This window comes from Phytophthora parasitica (genome assembly GCF_000247585.1).
Source record: "Phytophthora parasitica INRA-310 unplaced genomic scaffold supercont2.30, whole genome shotgun sequence".
In the NCBI taxonomy this organism is placed as follows: domain Eukaryota; phylum Oomycota; class Peronosporomycetes; order Peronosporales; family Peronosporaceae; genus Phytophthora; species Phytophthora nicotianae.
The window spans coordinates 504396-526102 of record NW_008649016.1 but is presented as its reverse complement, the minus strand read 5'-3'; the positions used below and the strand labels follow the sequence as shown (position 1 = coordinate 526102).

The 21707-nt window shown below is 49.2% G+C and overlaps 4 protein-coding genes across 5 annotated transcripts; 2 read left to right on the top strand and 2 right to left on the bottom strand.

Annotated features, from left to right (window-relative positions):
- Positions 1–2572: 2572 nt before the first annotated feature.
- Positions 2573–7459, top strand: PPTG_12503 (serine/threonine protein kinase). The gene has a single exon (XM_008908546.1). The coding sequence runs from the start codon at positions 2715–2717 to the stop codon at positions 7185–7187; it is 4473 nt and encodes a 1490-aa protein (XP_008906794.1). The 5' UTR covers positions 2573–2714; the 3' UTR covers positions 7188–7459.
- PPTG_12502 (hypothetical protein) lies at positions 7338–10343 on the bottom strand. The gene is made up of 2 exons (XM_008908545.1): positions 8668–10343; positions 7338–8597 (listed from the first exon to the last, which is right to left on the bottom strand). Exons 1-2 carry the CDS (start codon positions 10266–10268, stop codon positions 7586–7588), a joined length of 2613 nt encoding a protein of 870 aa, XP_008906793.1. The 5' UTR covers positions 10269–10343; the 3' UTR covers positions 7338–7585.
- PPTG_12501 (hypothetical protein) lies at positions 10043–13248 on the top strand. The gene is made up of 2 exons (XM_008908544.1): positions 10043–10571; positions 10679–13248. The coding sequence occupies exons 1-2, from the start codon at positions 10358–10360 to the stop codon at positions 12382–12384; spliced, it is 1920 nt and encodes a 639-aa protein (XP_008906792.1). The 5' UTR covers positions 10043–10357; the 3' UTR covers positions 12385–13248.
- On the bottom strand, positions 12414–21641 carry PPTG_12500. 2 transcript variants are annotated; one of them, XM_008908542.1, is made up of 4 exons: positions 21289–21641; positions 21158–21220; positions 20893–21096; positions 12414–20822 (listed from the first exon to the last, which is right to left on the bottom strand). In XM_008908542.1, exons 1-4 carry the CDS (start codon positions 21614–21616, stop codon positions 12544–12546), a joined length of 8874 nt encoding a protein of 2957 aa, XP_008906790.1. In that variant the 5' UTR covers positions 21617–21641; the 3' UTR covers positions 12414–12543. The 2 variants fall into 2 exon arrangements, with proteins under 2 accessions (XP_008906790.1, XP_008906791.1); XM_008908543.1 differs by lacking the exon at positions 21289–21641 and having other exon boundaries at positions 21158–21272.
- Between the last annotated feature and the right edge of the window lie 66 nt (positions 21642–21707).

The window sequence follows — 21707 nt, the reverse complement described above, 5'->3', positions numbered from 1 at the left end:
AAGTCCACTCTGTTATTCCTTTAAGTCCTAGCGGTCCAATACCTTCTGCCCATCCTATAGATGCCCTTTCTATCCCCTCTGTAGCCTCGTCGCGTGGTACTTACCATGGGTACAAATCAGTTGATGTGTCAACAGTAGATCGAATCATTGGAGGTAGATCGTGTATCCAAATGATTGCACCATGTCGATCCACCCCGATCATTACGTAATCTTCACAGATGATGGCGTAATCACTGACGCGCAGTCGTCCACCATGAGTCTCGGAGCTGGATCGGGTCACATTCCATCAATCAGTCCCTTGTTCCCAGAAGCCAACTGTTACTTCACCACACTGGTATAGCTTCGCTGTAGCCGACTTCTTCGCCTTGACATTGAAACGTTCATCGATTTGCACGGCGCACACGTTTTGCTGGAACGTAAAGCGGAAGCCATTTTCTACGGCTGCAGCAACCGATTGAAGGTTATAGTGCAGTTGGGGTGCATAAAGCACATCATGCAGTTTTAGCTGGCGTTGACCTCCCTTGGAATAAGCTACCTGAAGCACATCATCACCGGTGCCTTAATGGGGATCTCGGACTTACCACCAACCGGGATGGTTCCAATTGCAGCCGTCTTGGAAACGAACCACTCGGTATGTTGAGTGACGTGGCTGGCGCACCCGGAGTCAACAGTCCAGTTGGAGTCGAAAGTGGATGGGGCTTGAGCCGTAAGGCTGATGGCCGGCGGCATGGGCTTGACTACCATGGCGACGGCGATGCGAGCGTCTTCACGACGAGACTGGTCGTATCCACCTTCTTCACGGCGAGAACGATGGCGTTCCTTGCTGTTATTGTCGCAGTTGTTATCGCCATGTCCGCCTTTGTTCCGATCTCGTCCTCTCTTCTGGCAAGACCCGCGGCCACGCCCCGAATTGCTGTCACGTCGCTCGTAGGGGTGGGACAGGTTGGAGTTACTGTCGCGGAACTCAAAGTTCGCAGGCAGGACGGTCCCGGCCTTGACAGTGGCATCTCGCAGGTCTTGCTGTAGGCTGCGGCATTGGCGAATGTCGTGACGAGGCTTCTGGCAGTAGCTGCACACCTGCTCAGACGACACGGGATATGCCGGAGCTTGGGCTGGAGCAATGAGAGCTCGTTCGCCCTTAGTAGTTCATTTCTCGGGAGTACCCTTCGCCAGAGTGTAACGCATCTCGGCCTTCCTTTTGCGGATCTTATCCGCGATGCTCGTCTTGAGCTCGTCATACGGGAAGTATTTCCGGTTATCTTTCCAAATACGCAGGTCGTCCTTCCAGGACGCTGGCATAGAATGGAACAGGTAGACAGACTTCTGGCCGTCTGTGAGGACCGATTCGGTCGCCTTGGACGCGGCTCTCATCGCGTCTTCTAGAACGAGGAAGTACTCATTCACATCACTGCCTTCCTCGTACTTGGTCTCCATGAGGAAGTGCAGGATGTAGTACGGGGTCGCCATGTGCAGCACCCTCGTACTTCTTGCAGATGGCTTGGAAGATCGTATAGGCCGGGGTGAGGTTCTTGACCAGACGAATGTGCGTGTCGTCCTTCGTCTTCATCAGGAACGACTTGGTCTGTGCCTCCATGCGACGAAGACGGCGGGACGACAGTGGCACGCGCTTCTCCTTCTTGGCTCGGCGCTGCATCTAGCACTGCGAGAACGAGCGAATTGGCGACGGTGCCTTGGGCTTCTTGCTGGCCTTGGCGTCTTCTTCGCTGCCGGATTCTTCTTCTTCTTCTTCTTCTTCTTCTGAGGTTGGCTCGTAGTTGACGGACTCGGAGTTGTATTCGACTGAAGGCGAGGTCTTGGGTGGATCCTCGGCATCGGACCTCTCGCTGTCGGACGAGTCTTCGTCATCTTTGTCGCTTCTCAACCCGTCGCAGTCCTTCTTCGTGACGAAACCGAGTAGATGCTTCTCATCAAGTGATGCCGTCACTCGGGTCTTCCACACGTCGTAATTCCTTGAGCCGGAAAGTCGAGACTTGAGGCTTGGCTGGGGCTCATGACCTATTACGGGGCAGCTTCAGCAAGTAGAGTAGAAGGACTTGTCGAAGTGTTGGTGAAAGAAAGTGTGAACATTAATGAACAGTTAGAAGAAAACTAAGCTAGAAAACTCTATACTGCTGCCTAAAACACCGTTTAGGTTGGCCATTGCCAACTGTTTCATAAAGGCAAGTTGCCCTTATTAAAATGCATATTATGCTTTATATGAGTCGTAAGTTAGAGACGAGTCCAACTTCAACAAATCCGTTTGGGGAAAAAAGCCCAGGCTATGCAATCTCGTTGGGGACTGTAACACGGTCCATAGGAAAAAGGAGATAAACCAAAGCAAAAAGGTCAGCTTTAGATCCTCCGCGGCGCGGAGTAATCCACGAAAGCCATGTTGTAGAATATTGCTGTTAGAGATAAAATATCCTTCGAATCCAACTCACCTACAGTTTTACTACGTAGTACATGACTTGCTCGAAATTTCAGAGCTTCCATTTTTGCAGCACGACTTTGTTGATGTGACAATAACGCTAAATACTTGACTATGATTGGCTAAATATCGAGTCAGATTTGTTTGCACATAGGTTTCCAGAAACAATTTTTCCTGTAAGGCATAAATCAGTCGATGGTGGCAATGTCACCGGCCCCACTGCCACTGGTGGCCCACCCGAGCGAAGCTCGCTGCAATCCAGTCTCACTTTCGATGCGAAACACACATGGGAAACGCTTCCCGTAAGAAGAAACGCGAATTGAGCTTCATCGAAGATACTTCGGAAGATGATCTTACACGCATCCAGGCGTTAGTGGAACAGGGCGCATATTTCGATAAGAGAGATGCCCTGAGGTCGGCGGCACGTGATGGCCATCTAGCAGTGGTGCAGTATCTTGCTGAAGATTGTGGCGTTGACGTGAACGCCACGGACAGTAATGGGGATACAGCATTGATGGAGGCTGCTTCATCCGGAAAGGTAGAAGTCGTACGCTATCTAGCGAACCAATGCCATGCGGATGTGAACGTCAAGAATTGGGATGGAGAGACAGCATTTACAAGGACTGGCAGCATTGAAGTCGTTCGATATCTCGCTGAAGAATGCGGCGTGGATGTGAGCGCGACGGAAGAGAATGCGAAAGCCGCACTAATGAACGCCAGTTTCAGAGGCAACATTGAAATCGTCCGGTATCTAATTGAAGAGTGCGGTGCCGACGCCCATGCTACTGACGAATCTGGTAGGACAGCACTGATACAAGCTTGTTGTCTAGGGAAGATTAGAGTCGTGAAGTATCTAATCGAAAAGTGTGGGGTCAACGTTAACGCTCAGGACAGCTTTGGACATACAGCAGTGATGAAGGCCGCTGGATCAGGAGCAATTGACGTCGTCAGGTATCTTGCTGAAAAATGTGGCGCAGATATGAACTCTAGGAACACGACCGGATATACGGCGCTAATGGAGGCCGCTATGAATGAGAAGACTGATATCGTTCGGTATCTAGTTGAACAATGGGGCGCGGATGCTAACGCTCGAAGCAATGCTGGAGAAACAGCGCTAATGCGTGCCATTACATTTGACAGAATAGCAGTCGTTCGCTATCTCGTTAAACAATGCGGTGCAGACGTGAACGCACCGGACGGTTGGGGGTGGACAGCTTTGATGAATGCTGCTAGATTTGATCGCATTGACATTGTCCAATATCTTTGCAGAGAAGGCGCAAACGTGAACCTCACAGATAGTTTAAGGTACTCGGCACTGCTGCGTGCTATTGAAGGTGGCAACATAAAGGTCATCCGCTATCTCGTTGAGCGGTATGGTGCAGACGTGAACATCGCCAATTGCTTCGGTGATACTGCGCTGGTGGTTGCTGCAAAATGCGGCAACATTGATGCTGTACGGTATTTCGTTGAAGACGTCGGAGTGAATATGAAACCTACCAGTAAGGATGAATGCACAGCGGTGTTTTTGCGTGCCGCTCGCTATAGACACAAAGATGTTGTCCAGTATCTCGTTGAACAGCTTGGTGTGGATGTGAACGCCACGGATGATGACGGAGACACAGCACTATTGATGGCCACGAAATGGGACGATGTTGGGACTGTCCGATACCTCGTAGAACAATGCGGCGCGGATGTTCATGCCACGTGTAAGGATGGCTATACTGCTCTCCGTATTGCTACTGATCGTGGCTATCACCAAATTGTGCGGATACTTACGCCGTATGTCCAGCAGAGTCTCCGGGTTGACACACACACTTCTGGGGAAAATACGGTGATCAGCCCCCTGGTTCCGTTTATTCGCCCCTATGAGATCGAGTTAACCTTCTTCAGCCATGACGGTAACATCGGAGGTGACTTCCGTGCCAAGTGGCTGGATGCAAATGTAGTTGTGAAGTTGTTCATTCCAGACTCGTCTCACTCTGCATTCGAGGATGAAGTCCGACTGTGGCAGCAGTTGCGGCATCCAAACGTGATCAAAATGTATGGAGCATGTACCGTAGGTCCAAATCTGCAGTTCTTTGTGTGTGAGTATGCTACTCAGGGATCACTTAGTGAACCTACAAACGCCTGCAAACAAATGGCGTGGATGAAAAGTAATGGTTATCAACCAGCTCGAATTAAGAGGCCGTGGATGTGGAAATGGTTACACGAGGCAGCGTTAGGGCTCGAGTATCTTCATGAGCGGAGAATTATTTACGGAGATCTTCGCTGCAGTAACATTCTGGTGGGCAACGATGGTATGGCGAAACTATCAAACTTTGGATTAAGTAATTCGATAAAAGAGGTGTCCTCGCGAACGATGGGGGCAATACGATGGCAAGCTCCTGAGGTTTTGAAAGGAGAAGCACCGTCACAGCAATCGGACGTGTATTCTCTGGGAATGTGCATTCTCGAAGCTGCAACTGGGAAAAGGCCATGGTACACGATGCCGGAATATCACATCAGAACGACCAAATTGGACTGGATACCGGAGACGACTGAAGGTCGGGAACCTGGCGATCTAGAAGGAGATGTCCGTGCCTTAGTATGGAGCATGTGCAGCCAGGATCCTAGTCAGCGTCTTAAGCTCTCCTCTGTGCGCTACGAACTCGAACAGCTATCGAAGATAGATAACACAAATTTATCCCAAGCTGAACAGGACCACACAAGCTCTTATGGTGAGTATCGTGGCGGCGCGATGAATGAATTATGGATGAAGGTTTTAGTGCTCATGGAAAAATGCGACCACATTCAGTATCATCAAGATTTCGACAAGTTAAAGAAACTACGCGAACTTCTGCGGGGTTCAACGCACAACTCAATGCTCTTCAGACGATTCGAAACGCTTCTTATTCAGTTTTATCAGATGGTGAAGATATCGCCTGAGCAAGCCCGAATCATGCGGCTCTCTTCGACGCGTGCAACCAGCAACAGCGAGTACGCTTTTCAATGGCGTGTTAAGTCGCTGATGGCATCCTTGGGAGGGACGGTAGAAACAGTGGAGACGAAAGAAAAGCGCTGCCCGGACCAGCGATACGAACAAAGGGAAGGCTTCATTTCTTGTATATCCGACACCTTCCTTCTGCTGAAAGATTTGAAGACCTCGGAAGAAAGGGCGTTCTTTCTGAGGAATCTGAAAACAGAGCTTGAAGATCATCAGGGTGAGTACACGGTCGACCAACGCGCTGTAATGGATAAGGTATACAAGGAACTTACTAGTAAGCTGCAGAAAGAAGGAGGTTCGGACCTCGTACCGAGATGGTTTGTTCCTTGGTACGAGCTGGTTATTGACGAGTGGGGAAAGTTGGGTGAGGGTGGTTTTGGAAGTGTGTTCCGAGCCAAGTGGCTGGACTCGGAAGTGGTGGTTAAACGTGTGATTTTAGACGGTTCGGATGTCAGCTTCGACACCGAACGTTCCATATCAACTTCGTATGCATCTGCAGATCCGTCAACATCAGAGGCTGCAATAAACTCGACCAAGAGAGCAGAAGCACTGGAGATGTTCCGACGCGAAGTCGACATCTGGTTTGGATTTAGCCATCCTCATGTTATTCAGCTTTTTGGTGCTTGTCATGTTGGCAGACCCTTCTTCGTTTGTGAATATGCCACTAACGGGACTTTGGTGAGTTATCTACGAAAGCACCCCGACCAACTATGGACGAAGTTGTACGAGGCTGCGTTAGGCGTTCAGTACCTCCACGCACGCGGAGTCGTTCACGGCGATCTGAAAGGGAACAACATCGTGATTGGGAGCGACCTCAAAGCGAAGGTGACAGATTTCGGACTGAGTTCATTCGAAGCCAGTGATGTCCAGCCGTTGGTGTCGGCGGCGTGGCATTGGGTGGCCCCTGAATGCTTTCCTGGTACGAAGGCAGGGGGTAAGGAGCATATTCAAGGTAGACCAGCGTTTGCGTCAGATGTGTACTCTCTTGGAATGTGCATTGTAGAGGCGTTACGTGTAGTGGAGGCATCGAAATCTGGAAAAGGATCGCAATCGTGCTTGCCGTGGACAAGTCCAGACCTCATCGCAGTGAAGCATCATGCGTCGCAGGGAGAATTACCATCTCCACCTGCGATGTGCGAGGATACGCAGTGGGAGTTGATTAAGCGAATGTGTGTGTTGGAGCCGACTCAGCGAATTAAGATTTCAACTGTGGTCGATGAGCTGGTGAAGTTTGTGAATATCAACATTGACAACCAAGAGAGTGATACAAAGATATCAGTTGTGGTCGATCAGCAGGCGATGCTCGCGAATGTCAACAATGGCAACAAAGAGAGTGATATCTCCACGAAAGTGTCTACAATGCAGAAATTGAAATTAGCACTTAAGTCGGCTATGTGCTCCCACTCTTGTGCTACTGAGGAAACCCACGTTTCAACAGAGCCAAACTCTATCCCCAGCGTTATTTCAAATGCGCAAACGGTTTTGACATCCCTGCAGACGGGTGTGAATCAGAACAGTGATGTTCTCTTGCTGTATACTTCGCTGTGGAAGAGTCTGGAGATGGTGCAAGGAGAGATTGATGAAAATCATAGCGACGAGTGCCGTGTTGCTTTCGGCTCACTCGTTACCGATGCTAGTACTTTCACGATGAAGTTGCAAAACGCTGGTGACAGACTGATCTCAGTAGCAGAAACGACAATGCGGTACTACGCATTAGATCGCCGGTTGGACAAACTGTGCGAAGCATATTTCATTGTTCGACAAGACAAGTCATAAGAAATCTATGAAGATCTACCTACGCGCAGGACGGTGGGAGTCATCCATTGCCAAAACGAGGGATACTTGTACACATGTACATTTCTTTGAGCACGACCGAGTTGACAATTAATCAATTCTTAATGCCTAACTATTAAATCAAAGGGTATTCGTTAGATTTCAGCGCGAAGCTGTAAAAAAAAAGGTAAGAATCTAAGTGCTGTGCTGCTATCTCAGAAAAAATCTGTCTTGATAGATAAAAAGCATTTTGCACAAACTACGGCACTTTATCAAATTATTTCTACACCTTTTCCGCAGTTCCAGCTAATTCGAAATATTTAGTAACAGTCCAAATAATACGGTCCATACCAAATCCTAGGCATGACTTCATTGCAGGCAAACAACGTACTAATAGTAAGTTACTGTAGCGCTGCTGTCGGCAGCAGCATATTTCCCGAATCGGAGATCTTAAATACCTTGCCAGAGTCCAAGTCTGTCACAGTCATCGGCGGTGGCACAACATCAGGTTTCTTCGCCACTGTCCGGTCAGGTGAACTTCTGGCAGCAAAGCCGTTGCCCACTTTCGAGTATCCGAGTTTCAATCGACGCCGATGGGCATTTCGCAGCTTAAGCAGCACTGGATGGCTACACAATTCCAATACTTCACATACGCTCGTAATCAGGTCCTCGGGGGTAAGAAGTGCCAATGAACGCCCCACCGTAGCGCTCACCTGCTCCGCGCTGTTGCACGCAGCATCACCACAACCAGCTAAAGCTAGAACATCATCTTCTGCTGTACTACACAGCGCCAACGCCACGCAGAACATTCCTTCTAGTCCCAGCAGCAGACACACGTCCCAACAGCACAGCAGCGTGTCGAACCGCAGTTGAGAGTGCGACGCTGTCAACGTCACGTCCGAGAAGAGCGTGGGGAACCACTTGTATGCCAGTAAACACACAGGAAGCCCCGCACGTTCCAATGCTGCGTGGAAATTCGGTAGATGCAGCCGTGCCACTTCCTGTAAGACGTCACCAACCTCGACAAGCGATCGGAACAGGTCGAAGTGGTCACGTCCAGTACCTTCACAGCAGATACCGAACACATGCGGTAAGATACGGGCTACAATGCCTCGTAGGAATCGAAAAGCTTCCACTTCGTCGTTCTCCAATACTTCCAGTAAGATAAATGCCAACCCGTTCATGCCCTGCATATAAAAGCTTGACGATGAAGAAGACCCTGCAGACGAAGGTGACACTGGTTCTTCATCGGTTCGCACGTCGAGAGAGCAACTGGCGAGGAAAGCATGCAACACGTGCTCTAACCGCTCTAATCGGACAGCACGTTCAGTATCATCGAGCTTCGGAGCACCAGCTGAGCCAGCGAGCCACTTTGCAGTCCGAGGAATATCCTTCTGAACTTGCGAATCATCTCTGCAAAATGAAAGGATTAAAAATGACGTCAGTATCCCCAGATTTTGGCAAAAAGGGTGATAACACTTACTCATCTGAAAGCGAAGTCTGGGTTAATCGCTGAAACAATTCCTGCTTCTCCTCACCACTTCGTGCAGGAATCAGAGCCCACCGGAAAATTTGGTGCCAGTATTTGCTGCGTAGTGTAGTGTTTTTCTGCATTAACTGGAGAGCCTCGACGAATCGTCCGCTGGATTGCAACACTCGCAGCATCTCAGTGAGTTCTTTATCCGGTAAATACGCGGCTGACTGGGTAGCACTTATCCAATCCTCTGTCGACGGTAAACGTGCTGCTGCAGTATCTACAGGACTCAATTCATCCAGGCCTCCATCAATTCCATCATCCTCGTCATAGTCCATTCCATCGCCTTCCTCCATGCCTTCAAATTCTTGTTCTAAATGCCGCATATTCATTGAACTCTGCAACTGTAGCGCGTCTAAGTCAAAGGAACCGCGTGCTAATGCACCTCCAGGTACTAACCCTTCCGCTATAGTAATGGCACGTTGTATTGCGTCCGTCCACGCTCTTCGATCTACCTCGGATCGTGCTTGAAATAACATTGAATGTGCTTGTACCGTCACCATAAAGCAATATTTGCGATCTGATACCAACTCATGGACAGGCTTGACCGAGCTGCCACTGCTCAGTACCAGTACTCGTTTCGTCTTGCTGTTACTACTATTACTACTGCTGTTTCCAATGGCCATGGGTGTTTTAACCTTCAACTGACAAGTCAACAAATCCCCCGATAAGTCCACAACCTGCTCTTTCCAGTCCATTCGGGACGATTTCCGATATTTCGCCAACGATTTCAATTGTGTCAGCGGACTAGTGTACAATTTCGCCCGTAAAACTCCACATTTCGCTGGACTTCGCAAAAACCTCAACGATACCGGTAATGTACCCGTCGATTCTAACAGTAATTTCCTCACTTCCACTGATGTCAACGTTTGTAAGGAAACGCCATTGGCACTTACTAACAACGAGCCTCTGGGTATATCCACCCCCGCTACTGTCAAATTTTGCGAAGTCTTAACGCAACATTCGTGAATCCACTCATACACCGAGCTCAAATGCGCCATATCGGCTCGCTGCGGCATATTCACCTCCACAAAGTCACTTTCTTCTTCGTTGCCCATTGAACCCATCGAGTCGCTGCCTCTGCTCCAGCCCATGGGGCTCGGGCGGCGCGGAATCGTCAGCTTCAACGCTGCTGAGCGCAACGCAGTCATCCACTGCCGCACGTCGTCCGCTTGTCGTGCACTAAGCACCAATTTCAGCGTAGTGTCCTGTGGTGTACCCATTATCTGTGCTATGGGGGAAATGGTCACTTGGAACGCGTTGTGCTTCCCTACCAGAGGAAACGGCAGCGTCTTGACAGCTGCGCCTCTCACGTCCACTTCACGTCTCAGTGTCATCCCACTGTTGCCATTGCTGCGGTCGGGTGACGAGGTGGATGACGTGGTGGACGCTCCGGAGGACGCTCGGCGTACGCGAGACAGGAGCTCCTTCTTACTCACGTCGGACGAGTATTCACGCAGGGTCCCGGCCTCGGACAGCACGAAGTAGCGCTTATGCCAGCCTCGAAGCAGCTTGCTGCGGCCCTCTCGCGTCCATAGCACGCCTTCCATGGCGACGCGCGCTGGAGTCTGGCGAAGAAGTGTCTGTACGGTCAAGTTGCCGTGTTGTTTGCGAGGTAAGACGCTAGGAGTTTTGTCCAATGGATGAAGAGAAGCTATTTGAGACTGCCATTGGCAGAAACTTTTATGGAATTATAGCCAATCATGGAGTTCTGATAATGCGGTGGTGGGCATTCGCTCACTTTGACTCGTTTGGCGACGTCGCGCAACCATTAGCTGCTGTCCCTGCGCATCTACACGTCGCCAGCATGGAGAACGCCGCCTCTCGCTTCGGCCAGCACCTCGCGCACACCGGTATATTTTCATTGGCCCAATATTCTGTCTCATTTGCTTGTCGTGGCGAAGTAAATTACCCAATAAGGACCATACTCACAGCTACTCTATTCAATTTATTATTTTAGAGAAAAAGTATCGTGACCGCGCTTTGAAGAAGTTGACGGTATACCTAACGAAGAAGAAAGAGTGGACGGAGCTGGAATGGGACAAGCTCTGGAAGGCGCTGTTCTACTGCATGTGGATGAGCGACAAGCGTCCCGTGCAGGAGGAACTATCCACCAATCTGGCTGGACTTGTGCACCGCATCCCGAATGCCGAGTCAGCGCTGGAATTCGTGCACTCTTTCTTCCGTACTATGCATCGTGAATGGCACGGCCTGGATGGTCTCCGGTTGGACAAATTCTACTCGTTGGTGCGCAAATTTATTCGTGAGACGGTTGTCCTACTACGCGATCAGGACTGGGAGGAAGATTTGGTCCAGGAATTTGTGACCATTTTGTCTACCGAAGTTGTGAGCCAATTGCCCAATGGATTGCGCATGCACTTGGCAGATCTGTACTTGACTGAGATCCACAATGCAGCGGGTAAGGAGGTGACTACCGAGGCGTTTATGACCCTGTTGGAGCCATTTTTCACGTTGCTGAGCTCGGAGTATGACAAGACGGTGTTCAAGCGTGTACGCGAGTTGGTGTTCGATGATATGCTGGCTAAATACAAGTTTGGACCGCAGTCTGAGAAAGAGAAGAGCGACGATGAGGAGGAGACGGATGACGAGGAAGAAGAAGACAAAGTGTTTGAACAGGTGGATGTGGCGCAAGTGCAGCATCGGATCTTTGCTATTGCGTCGGCAGATGACACGGCGGAGCGCAACCGCGCAGCGCTCTACACGCTGTACAAGAAGTTCTTCACTGTCACGCAGGTTGACTCGTTCCAGGCTGCGCAGGAGGAAGCTGCTAAGCCGAAGAAGACTGTGAAGAAGGAAAAGAAGGCGAAGAAGCCGAAAGAGGAGCCAGTTGCGACTGACAAGGAACCGGTGAAAGACGAGGAGAATGGTGATAAGAAGAAGTCCAAGAAGTCTAAGAAACGCAAGGCTAAGAAGGAAGCCGAGGTGGAGACTGAGGCGGCGAAGGTTGAGGACACGAAGGAGGTGAAAGCCGAGACCCCTTCACCCAAGAAGGCTAAGAAGCAGAAGGTTGTTGTTGGTGGTACTGCTGGTGTTGTGGTGATGAGTCGTCCTGCTGCGGCTACTAAGCAGCAGAAGCAGCAGAAGGAGAAGCAACTGGAACTCAAGAAGCAGGACGAGAAGCCTGTCGAGAAGAAGCCTGCTGACAAGAAGGCAGCTGAAATGTCTCCAGTCAAGGAGCAGCCGAAGCCTAAACAGGAGAAGGCTGAGAAGAAGAGGGAGAGCTATACCACCGTCATCAAGAGCGGCAAGAAGTTCAAGCGTTGCGGCTCGTGCGGTGGATATGGAAAGGGTCTCGTGCCTAAGGACAAGACCCTGTGTGGCCACTGTGAACGCACCCAGAAGACACAGAAGAAGAAAGCTGCGTCGGCTTCCAAGAAGCGGAAGGCCGAGTCCCAGGCTCAAGCTGTACGGGAGGAGCAGGAGAATGCGGAGTCGAGTAAGAAGGTGACGTTCGGCAAGAGCAAGGCGCTTCGACATGAGGTGTCGGTCAAGCGTCTCAAAGCCTCGGCCAAGCGCGACGCCGTGTCGAAAGATACCGAGGACATCAAGAGTGTGCTGAAGGTGACGACGCCATCTCCGGTTGCCACCAAGAAGTCCAAGAAGACGAAGGCCAAGGGACGGAAGACGGCTGCGGACTTTATGTAAAAAGTCACTTCATACAGCATTCCTTGCTGTGCATCTCATAGAAAGACAGGGGCATCACCGCCCTCCCATACTGGGCAACATGAAAATATTTTGCATCGTTCAAGCTGCGTCGTGTGGCAATCTTGGGAATTGGTTCAAGTCTGTCAGTTGTGTTTGTCGTTATTCCTGCAAAGCTTCGCCAGGTCGAATATCTTCGCTCGATTTTTCAGCATCAGCTGGGTCATCAGCATCGTAAGAAGCAACATGCTTGAACTCGAGTTCGATCGTGGTGTCTTGTTGTGAAACTACATCGTCGTACAGCGTAGATTGTCCTGGTTCGTTATTACTGAGCGTGACGTCCGCAAAGATCTGGCAAAGATCGTCAACGGGTAATCGTGGTGTTGGTGTTTCGTAGACACTAAGAGGTCCCACAAATGCAGGACCTTTCGTGCGCATCCTTCCTTCAGATATTTGAGGTTGCCACGACACACAGACACTCTTTGGACAACCAAATTCCACCCACTTCCGACTTGAAGGCACTGCGTACGTGGCAGTGGCAATGGCAGGATCTGCTCCATTGCGAAGTAATAATTCCGCTATGTCCACGTAGCCGAACGCAAAAGCGTAAACGAGAGCTGGGCCTTCGTTTAGGTGAAACTCTACAATCTCCTCCCCACCGCGCTCGATCATTCGTTCCATTAGCCTCGGCAGTCGTCGAATACACGCGACTTGGAAAGCTGATGCGAATTGGAATGCAAAGGCACTTGGAGTCGCTCCATCACGACCATTTTCCTTGATTCCCTGCCACTGGTCTACTAAATAAATTGCCATATCTTCCAGACCTCGCGAGACCGCACACTCAATCCCAGCCTCCAAGAAATCCACAAAGTGATTTCCTGTCGTTGATTCAATCACGGTATTTCCAGCTGCTGATGTGACAAGAGTTTTGATGATCTCTAGACGATTCCATCGCACTGCCTGCATGAAGTTGCGACGTTGTGCTTGGTATGCTAGACCACGGAAAATCTGAGGAAGACGTAAGTTCACCAGGAAGTCTACGATCTGTTCGTTGCCAATTTCACACGCGTAGTCAAAGATGGACCTATGAGGGAATCGCCAAGACCGCATCGATGTCCGGATCTGTTTCTTTCTCCGAGTTCTCCACCCTAACGGACGTTCCCATTTGCATCGCCATTCGACTAGAGGTTTGTCACTCTTCTTTCTGTTGCTGTAGCTTGAATGCCAGAAGTAGTCGTCGTCAATCGAAGTGGAGCGTATGAGGCTCTTCTTTTGTTGACGAGGGAGATTTTTGCATGCAAACGAGTACCATCCAGGCAATGCAAACCATTGAAGGAGGCCAGCGATGTCGAATCCGATAGTGTAAGGGTGGGCACCAGGCTCTCCAGAGTGGTCAATACTTGTGTATGGGTCTGCACCGAACTCACACAGCAATCGAACTGCACGGAGGTTACCAAATGCAACCGCATACATTAGTGGAGTGTATCCGAACTTGTCTCGAGTGTTCACAACGTCCAGGGGTTCATTTGTACTGTCGCCTTCAGCCATCTTTAGAGATCCAAGTGTGTCCACGTCGCCATGGATAGCTGCGTAGTGCAAGATCGAACGACCAACGCAACATTTCATCCCAAATATTAAGCGTTTGCCTCGTAAAGCTGCCGTGTTTTGTTCACCAGTTTTGTTCTCGTCCTCGTACAAGTTTATGAACCACCGAACAACAGGAAATGCCCCGTATTGCGCAGCTACAAAGATACCAGCTTCATGGTTTACTGTTAACAATGCGTCGTGTGGCTTAGGTTGTGCTCGGGAATACAGGGTAATCAGGATAGCCAGTCGATTACATTTCGCAGCATACAGCAACGCAGTTAAGCCGTCGCGGCAGCGAATAGTAAGTGACGCTCCAGCAGCCAAGAGCATGCTTGCGATGGCTTCATGGCCATGAATAACAGCGAGATGCAAGGCGGTTCGACCACGGACGTCCTGTACGTCTATAGCCGTGGCCTTTGCAGTATTCGAGTGCAGCTTACCTAGTAGAACTCGGCAAATTGTCTCGTCACCTCCAACGGCCGCTAAGTGGAGTGGAGTCTGCTTGTTTTCGTCTTCTGCGATCAAATCAAATCCGCGTAGCTCAGCCAGTTTGGACACAATCGGCAATTCTAAACTTGCCACAGCATAGTGAAGTGCTGCTTTCTGGTTCCACTCAGCCTTCCGACTGCTTGCCTCTTTTGGATATTTGTCCAGGATCGAGGAAACAATACCCCAAAATCTTTTGTTATCGTCTACTGCTTGTGCGATAGTAGCCGCAAGTGCGGAAGCGGACGTAAGCATCTGATGAATCAAATCTGAATTCATGGCAGACTGAAATACTTCCTTCTCCAAGAGGATCTTCATGATAGCTTCAATATCCAGCATTATTTTCTTTCCGCTGTTGTGTTTCAGATATTTGGAAAACCGCTTCCAGTGATACTTGACAGAATGCTTCGCATCTATCATGAATGGTGTCAAAAACACTTCTGATAAGGCCACCGTGATAATTGCTCCATGCTTCAAAAGCAACCTCACTCCTGCCGAATTAACTGACTTCAATGCGTAAAATACTGCAGAAATCTGGGCAGCCCCACAGACTTTAACTTCACCTTCTGTTGCATCGCAGGAAAAGCGAGCACTTGCTCCAGCATCCAGCAACACTTGAGCAATTCTTAGGGTGTACGGGGATTCCTGAGCAAAACAGCGAATCAACGCTCGATCAATGATGCTCGGTGCATTAGGAAGGTTCCGGTGTGCTATGGCCGACAGGAGGTGACGTACGATTGCGAGACCAAATCCATCTTTTCTTCCGCTTGCGATCTCCAATGGAGTATTTCCTTCTCGATTTGTTGCAGCTAGATCAGCACCAGCTTCAACAAGAGCTTGAACAGCGATCAACTCTCCTCGTCGGCATGCATGATGCAGCAGCGAAGTGTCACTGTGCCCGCGAGATATCAAGAGTCCATAGTTGATGAACTTTTGAATCAACAACCCTTTCGTATGTTTCCTCGGTAGTTCGATGCAGCTGAAAGCACTAAGGTTCTGCCACCGACAAGTGGTATTTGCGGTCGACAAAGTGCCTTGGGATTCGTCAATCGATCGAAATACAAGTGGCCAGTTAGCAAAATCTAGTTTGTGGTGCGCGTCGAGCTCCAAGTCTTTCACAAACAATTCCGAGTGCAAGGCTAAGACAAGAAATACTTCCAGAGATCCACTCGAAGCAGCATACCATATCGGACATCTCGTCAGATTAGTTTTGCCGAGTCGTAAATTCACAGGAACACCGAGTCGAAGAAAAAATGCGACCAAGTTCATCTGATTATCCAGTGCAGCTCTGTGGAAAATAAAAGTGCTTTTGACTGCCCGTACAAGCACCGGTTTCCAAGCGCTCGTCACATCCACAAAATAGTTCTGATGGCGAACAAATATTCTATCCAAAACAAACCACAGGCCATACCGCGAGCAAATAACCAAGATTTTGAGTATTAGCTCATAGATGGGGCTTGGTCCCATGAATTCATTGATATCATCAACGAATTCGGAAGAAAGAATCAGTTCCAATAGCTTGATGGCAACTTTAACGGAATTGCGTTTAAAGTCATATGGACGTCTCTCCCCCCAAAAAGTAAATGACGAGCGGTGATCACAGTCGTCCCATTCCAGTGCTTCATATAGCGAGTTGATTTGGCGGCTAGCCCTTGCACTCTTTGATGATAATGCAAGTCCCTTCAGTAAGCTCACGAGGACGTTCACATCAGGGCTAGCTCCATGCTGAACAAGCACTTCGAAACCCTCGACAAACTGAAACGTTGCACAAGTACATAGTGCGCTCTGGAACTCGTCCTTGCAAGCCTCGTAGGTGAACCCTCCACCATCAACTCCGTCGTGCCTCACCAGAAAATGCAAAATCTGTGCTTGGTGTGCCTCGCAAGCAGTAATTAGAAGGCTCTTGAAGATTTTCCCCTCGCGGTGGAAAACCCCAGGGAAGTTGTTCTGAACGAGCTTTCCAAAGTACTCCATGGTTGTCAAATGTCCATAAGCAATGGCGATGTGAATAACCGTTTCCAATGGCTCATTTGCACCGTCCATCTGTGTCTGGGATATGAAATCCGCATCGAACCCTGAGAAAAGGGTCATACCAGCTTCCACGAGAGCTCGTACTAAGGTTGAGTGACCTAACGCAACAGTCAAGTGGAGAAGAGGTACCCTCTGGTTAATGCTGGTTTCAATCAAATGGATCAAATGTGCAGACGCTTCGTCCCCGCTGGGCCTGCAGCCGTCATCTTTTCCCATCGATTCCTCCAGGAATTTAGTTCTCGGGGCTTTGCTCATTGCTTTGCTGACAATAAAGCGCACAACAAAGAGCTCTTTGCGTTCGTTGTCGATGTAGTATGCTTTCCCATGTCTTTTTCGTAAGTGTGGAATTGTCAGTTCAGCCTTTGCTCCAAGCACCAACAGCTTCGCTGCGGTTTCTGTATGGCCATTTACCAAAGCGTAAAACAAAGCCCCTCTGTGTCCACATCCAATCCACTCATACCACGACCTCCGCGCTTTAGATCTCCTTGGTCTTGAAGAATCACTTCGAGTAATGCAATTTACGTTCATTCCACTCGCGACCAACGCAGTAACGGCCTTTGTTTGGCCTGCAGCAGCTGCTAAGTGGAGGGCATTCATATCATGTACGCTTGGAGCGTTCGACAGTGAGATTTGCTGGGTCAGAAGCATTTGCACGAGTTCCCAAAATCCAACTTGACAGGCTAGGCAAATGTCATTGCGAGATACAATCCCCTTACTGCCACCATTAACTTCGAGCAATCGCTCTGCGACCATCACGCAAATGCGCTCCATCTCCTTCAACTCAGTCTGTCTCCTTGAGCGTTCCACCGTACAGCTCAATTGTTCTGGGACGCTAAATTCTTTAATAGACTGAGCCACTAGCAATCCAAATGTCAATGGCGAAGCAACAATAAGTGCTTTGTCGATTTCCTCATATCGAGCGTTAGCGCCTTCATCTTTTTGGCTAATGTGCATATCTGGGAGTGAAAGAATGATTCCAAACGACGAACCACCGCGCTGCACAGTACATGGCGAGCAAGGATCAGCGTTACTACGAAGAAGAAGGTCCACCATTTCTACACTCTTAGAACGGATTGCAAAATATAATGGCGTTTCGGCGTTTGCAGGAGGCATCCCAACATTAACAATTGCTGATTTACCAATGAGCATCTTTGCGCATGCGACGTTATTTCCCAATGCAGCAAAATGCAGCGGCGAGAAAGAACATCGTCGAAGAAAGCCATCCTTATCCGCGCCAGCTTCCAAAAGTAAATCCATGAGTGGTAAGTGTCCATACCATGCTGCACATCCAAGTGGCGATTCACCGTTGATTTCATTTGCCAGATCAACGTTTGCCTCCAGCTCCAATAAACACCGAGCAAGTGCCAACTCATCCATCGTTCCGTCTGCGTGTAGAGAGCTAGAGTAAATATTTGCTGTGCTGCAAATGCGTTTGCACTCCTGCAGCAGCACAGTTTCACCTGTTCGAGAGTGTGGCTGGTTGATCTCAACACGTAGTTTGTGAAGTTGTCGACACATTTCCACCGCGATGCTAATATTGACACCTGCTAGCTGGGCAGCGACGTGGAATAATGGGGATGGGGCCATTTTCACTAGATTTGGCTTGTCACGGTTAGGACCGTCGACATTTTCGCGACTGAGAAGAAGATCCAGCACAGCTAGTCGTTCTTGATAGTTCGAGATGTTCTGTTTACACCCTTGTATCACCTGCTCGGCCGCTGCAACGTCGAAAACATGGATTTGATCCGCTTCCTTCATCAGACTCTTGCGGTTCCCAATTCGCTTCACGGCCCCTTTCCACCAAACTCCAAGAAGGTGAGGAGTTCCTGTTTGAATTCGATATTCGCATTGCAAGATCGTTGTAGTTGCTCCAGCATTAACCAATGCCTCACACATTTTGAATTTGCCATGAATGCAAGCATAGTGCAACGCAGTGTATCCGTGAAGATCTTGGAGGTCCAAGCAATGCATGCTTCGGCCTTGAGCGTTGCACCAAGCACCTGTGTCATGGTACATGATGTCTCCACTAGATCGTATGGCGGAAATGAGGTCTGCCGCAATACTCCAGTGTTTATGCTGAATCGCTAAATGGAGTGGTGTACAGCCAGCAATGTCTTGATATGCTACCGTTTGTGGAAACTTTGAGACCAGACACTTTGCGATTTTATCATATCCTTTGCTAGCAGCCAAATGCAGTGGAGCTTGCAAGCGCTGATCCGTCAAGAAACCGTCGGCACCAATCTTCAGCAGCAAGTCCACTGTAGCTGTGTGACCCTGTTCCGTTGCCTCGTGAAGAGCTGTGCGCTTCAAGATCTCCATTTGATCGTTGATGTACTGTAGGGCCGGTCGTTTGTCCAACTCTACTAACCTTTGAACTCGCAACAAGTTTCCATCATGGCAAGCCTGGATCATGTCTCCATAGACTTGTTTCTCGAGTTCTAAGCAATCCGTATGATCGTAGCCGTCCTTACGCACGAGATGCTCCAATTTGTAGTTATCCCATAGTAAATCGATCACTTGATGGAGCTGAGGGTAAGTTCGAGATGCTAAAAAGTTTCTGCGCTCGTCGACAGCGTTTGCCTCAGGACATTTTCCATCGGAACGGGCAATTGCTCGTCCACGACTTGTGGCAGCAGTTTCAAGAGCACAATATAATGGGGATTTTCCCTCAGCATTCGGTAACCACGGTGTTGCGTGCTCCCGCAGAAGCATACTCACCTCCTTCAAACGACCATGGCGAGCAGCATGGTGGAGTGGTGTATCTCCTCTGCTATCCTGAACATCGAGGAGAACCCGGGCTTTCAATAACAACTCCATTAGGTTCGAATGTCCAAACTCAGCAGCATCATGCAACATCGTGCGACCACAAGCGTCACGCCGGTTCAACCGAATTGCATCCTGGAGTGATCCACTCGCAACATGCTGGTAAAGAGCCTCGTAATTACTTTCGCTAGCACTGATCTCGTACTCAAACTCCGTTAAATATACTTTGTTCGCAAACAAAGGCTTCTTCAGTACATTCTCGACTGGTGACTCATCCACGGAAGCAGTAGATGGCAGTGGAACGTGTTCGAGATCGCCGTTTAAATGTTCATTCACACATATTTGTTCTCCAACAGGTCGGATTATTAATACGGGGCAAACTTCCACTTCATCGTCTTCAAGGAAAATGTTCGTTGAGCTAAGAAACTTTCCCAGCCCAAGCTCCTGGTTTGTCGAAGTTCCAAATGGCGTAACCAAAGAAATATCATCGCTGATCTTCGAAACTTTCATCATTTTGCGCCTCGGAGGCAAAGAAGACAGGAGCCTTCCAGGAACATCCCATCGCCAGGTTTTCCACTTCAGTTTCTTCGGCCTCGGCCTCTTCTTTTGTTCACAGCGAACAAGACGCGACGGCAGGACATTATCTTCTCCGATATGAACCAGCACAGTTTTCACGCTAGATGTGTTACTGACATCTTTTGTGGTTCGAGTCACGGATTGACGAGAACGCTTCCCATCTACACTGCTTGACTTTGTCTCCATTTGATGCTGTGCTTCCATTGCGATAAGTCTGGCCTTCCATTGCATTTTCTGCTTACGTAGCTTGTCTTCACGTTTGCGCTCTCTTAAGCTCAGCGAGACAATTCGCTGCATTCGCTGTTCAGGTTTTGAAAATGTCGATGGCGTGCCATCCAATGGCGCTGATTCGAGTTGATTACACTTGTTGCTTTCATTTGCGGTATCAACCATGGAATATGTGGAGAGTATCTCTCCGAAGTGTGATTTAACCATCAGTACCCCTTGCTCGGGTCGAGCCTTTGTTCGTAAAGACTTCAGGATTCCTGGCTTTGATGTCGACTTAACTAGTTCTTGCTCGTACAACCACTCTCCACTCCAAGTAGTTGCCACGCGCCACTCTACAGCCGCTTCAAGTTGCTTTCTAGGAGCATTTCTCCGCAGACGATAGGCGCGGTGCTTGTAAACGGGCTTAATATCATGAACAGACTTCTTGTAACGTCTGATTAGATTGCCCATGTACCGAAACTCAAAAGGACTGACAACTTTCGGTCGTTCATGTCCACGATTCCTAGCCATGATGTCGGTTCGTAGTCCTGGTGATCCCCGCAGTGCAAAAGGCAAAACAGTCCACGCTCGACGATCCACTTCCCACACTTTTCTTACTTCACGACCCTGGCACAGAAATGAAAAATCCTCTGGAACCCGATGTACCTGTGCGTGAATCATGTCTCGCACAGTCTTCAATGACGTCGTTTGCAAATGCTTCTCATCGCTGAACTCGATAGCTCCAAGGAACTCTGATTCCTTCTCCATCATGACGTAGAGTTTTGGTTTATCTGCCAACAGTAACGATAATAATAATTAAGCTGCCAGTAGTTTAATCGAGACAGGATAATTAGCACGTACCTTCGCCTGTGCACTGCTTCGTGTAGTGAACAGCAAAACGGTCCGACACCATAAATTTGCACAATGTTTCCTTACCAATGGATTCGTTTCTGCTCACACCAAGCGAGTCCAGAACGTCCGTAGTGTACGTCATCGCTGCGTGTTGTTCCGGCTTCACCGTGTACTCAAATAACTTCATAATACTTCGTCCCACCGCCCCACACACTGCAATAACAATGAACAGTCAGTACCTTTCCAGTTTTACAGCCCTTTCCTAGCAACGCACACATTATCAAGTCTGTCGTCGAGATGGCCCCTTTAGCCTCCAAGTCCACAATATCAAAGATCACTGCACAACAGTAAGTAAACATTACGAAGCTCTCTTGTAGAACAAAATAACAATCCCTCCCAACTCACGCTCAAAGCGTTGCAGCATGCTGGGTGCCTGGCAAACGAGCACTAGTGCGATAAGAACCTCCATAACGTCCACCATACACTGCACTCTGGTCGGTGTTCGTGGCAGGAAGAGTCGCATAATGTCGTCCACGAGCTTCTTCTCCTTGATACCAAGTATAGTGCTGAGCTGCAACGCGTCCACGCAATAACGTGTTGTGAGCAGCCGGTAGCGTTGCAGTGCCAACCGTACGTGGTCCAGATGCCAGGATCGGAAACGCCGCTTAAAGAACGGGGCTAGTACCAGCTCCGCGTGCGCAAGCGGCAACGGCCGCGTGCTGCGGATCCCCATGGCGACTCGCTTCAGTTGCGGAATTGACGGAGTGATGATCCTTCAAGATACTCCTGTTCAAATCGATACAAAATATAGAAGGACCCGTTTA

What these genes read in the sequence shown, in the direction of transcription:
- PPTG_12501 (XM_008908544.1), top strand. Translation starts at nt 10,358, where the DNA reads ATGGATGAAGAGAAGCTATTTGAGACTGCCATTGGCAGAAACTTTTAT. An exon ending in CCAGCACCTCGCGCACACCG is followed by an intron (nt 10,572 to 10,678) that starts GTATATTTTCAT and finishes TTATTATTTTAG; the next exon opens with AGAAAAAGTATCGTGACCGC.
- PPTG_12503 (XM_008908546.1), top strand. Translation starts at nt 2,715, where the DNA reads ATGGGAAACGCTTCCCGTAAGAAGAAACGCGAATTGAGCTTCATCGAA.
- PPTG_12502 (XM_008908545.1), bottom strand. Translation starts at nt 10,268, where the DNA reads ATGGAAGGCGTGCTATGGACGCGAGAGGGCCGCAGCAAGCTGCTTCGA. An exon ending in CAGACTTCGCTTTCAGATGA is followed by an intron (nt 8,598 to 8,667) that starts GTAAGTGTTATC and finishes TTCATTTTGCAG; the next exon opens with AGATGATTCGCAAGTTCAGA.
- PPTG_12500 (XM_008908542.1), bottom strand. Translation starts at nt 21,616, where the DNA reads ATGGGGATCCGCAGCACGCGGCCGTTGCCGCTTGCGCACGCGGAGCTG. An exon ending in CATGCTGCAACGCTTTGAGC is followed by an intron (nt 21,221 to 21,288) that starts GTGAGTTGGGAG and finishes ACTGTTGTGCAG; the next exon opens with TGATCTTTGATATTGTGGAC. An exon ending in GACGACAGACTTGATAATGT is followed by an intron (nt 21,097 to 21,157) that starts GTGCGTTGCTAG and finishes TTGTTATTGCAG; the next exon opens with TGTGTGGGGCGGTGGGACGA.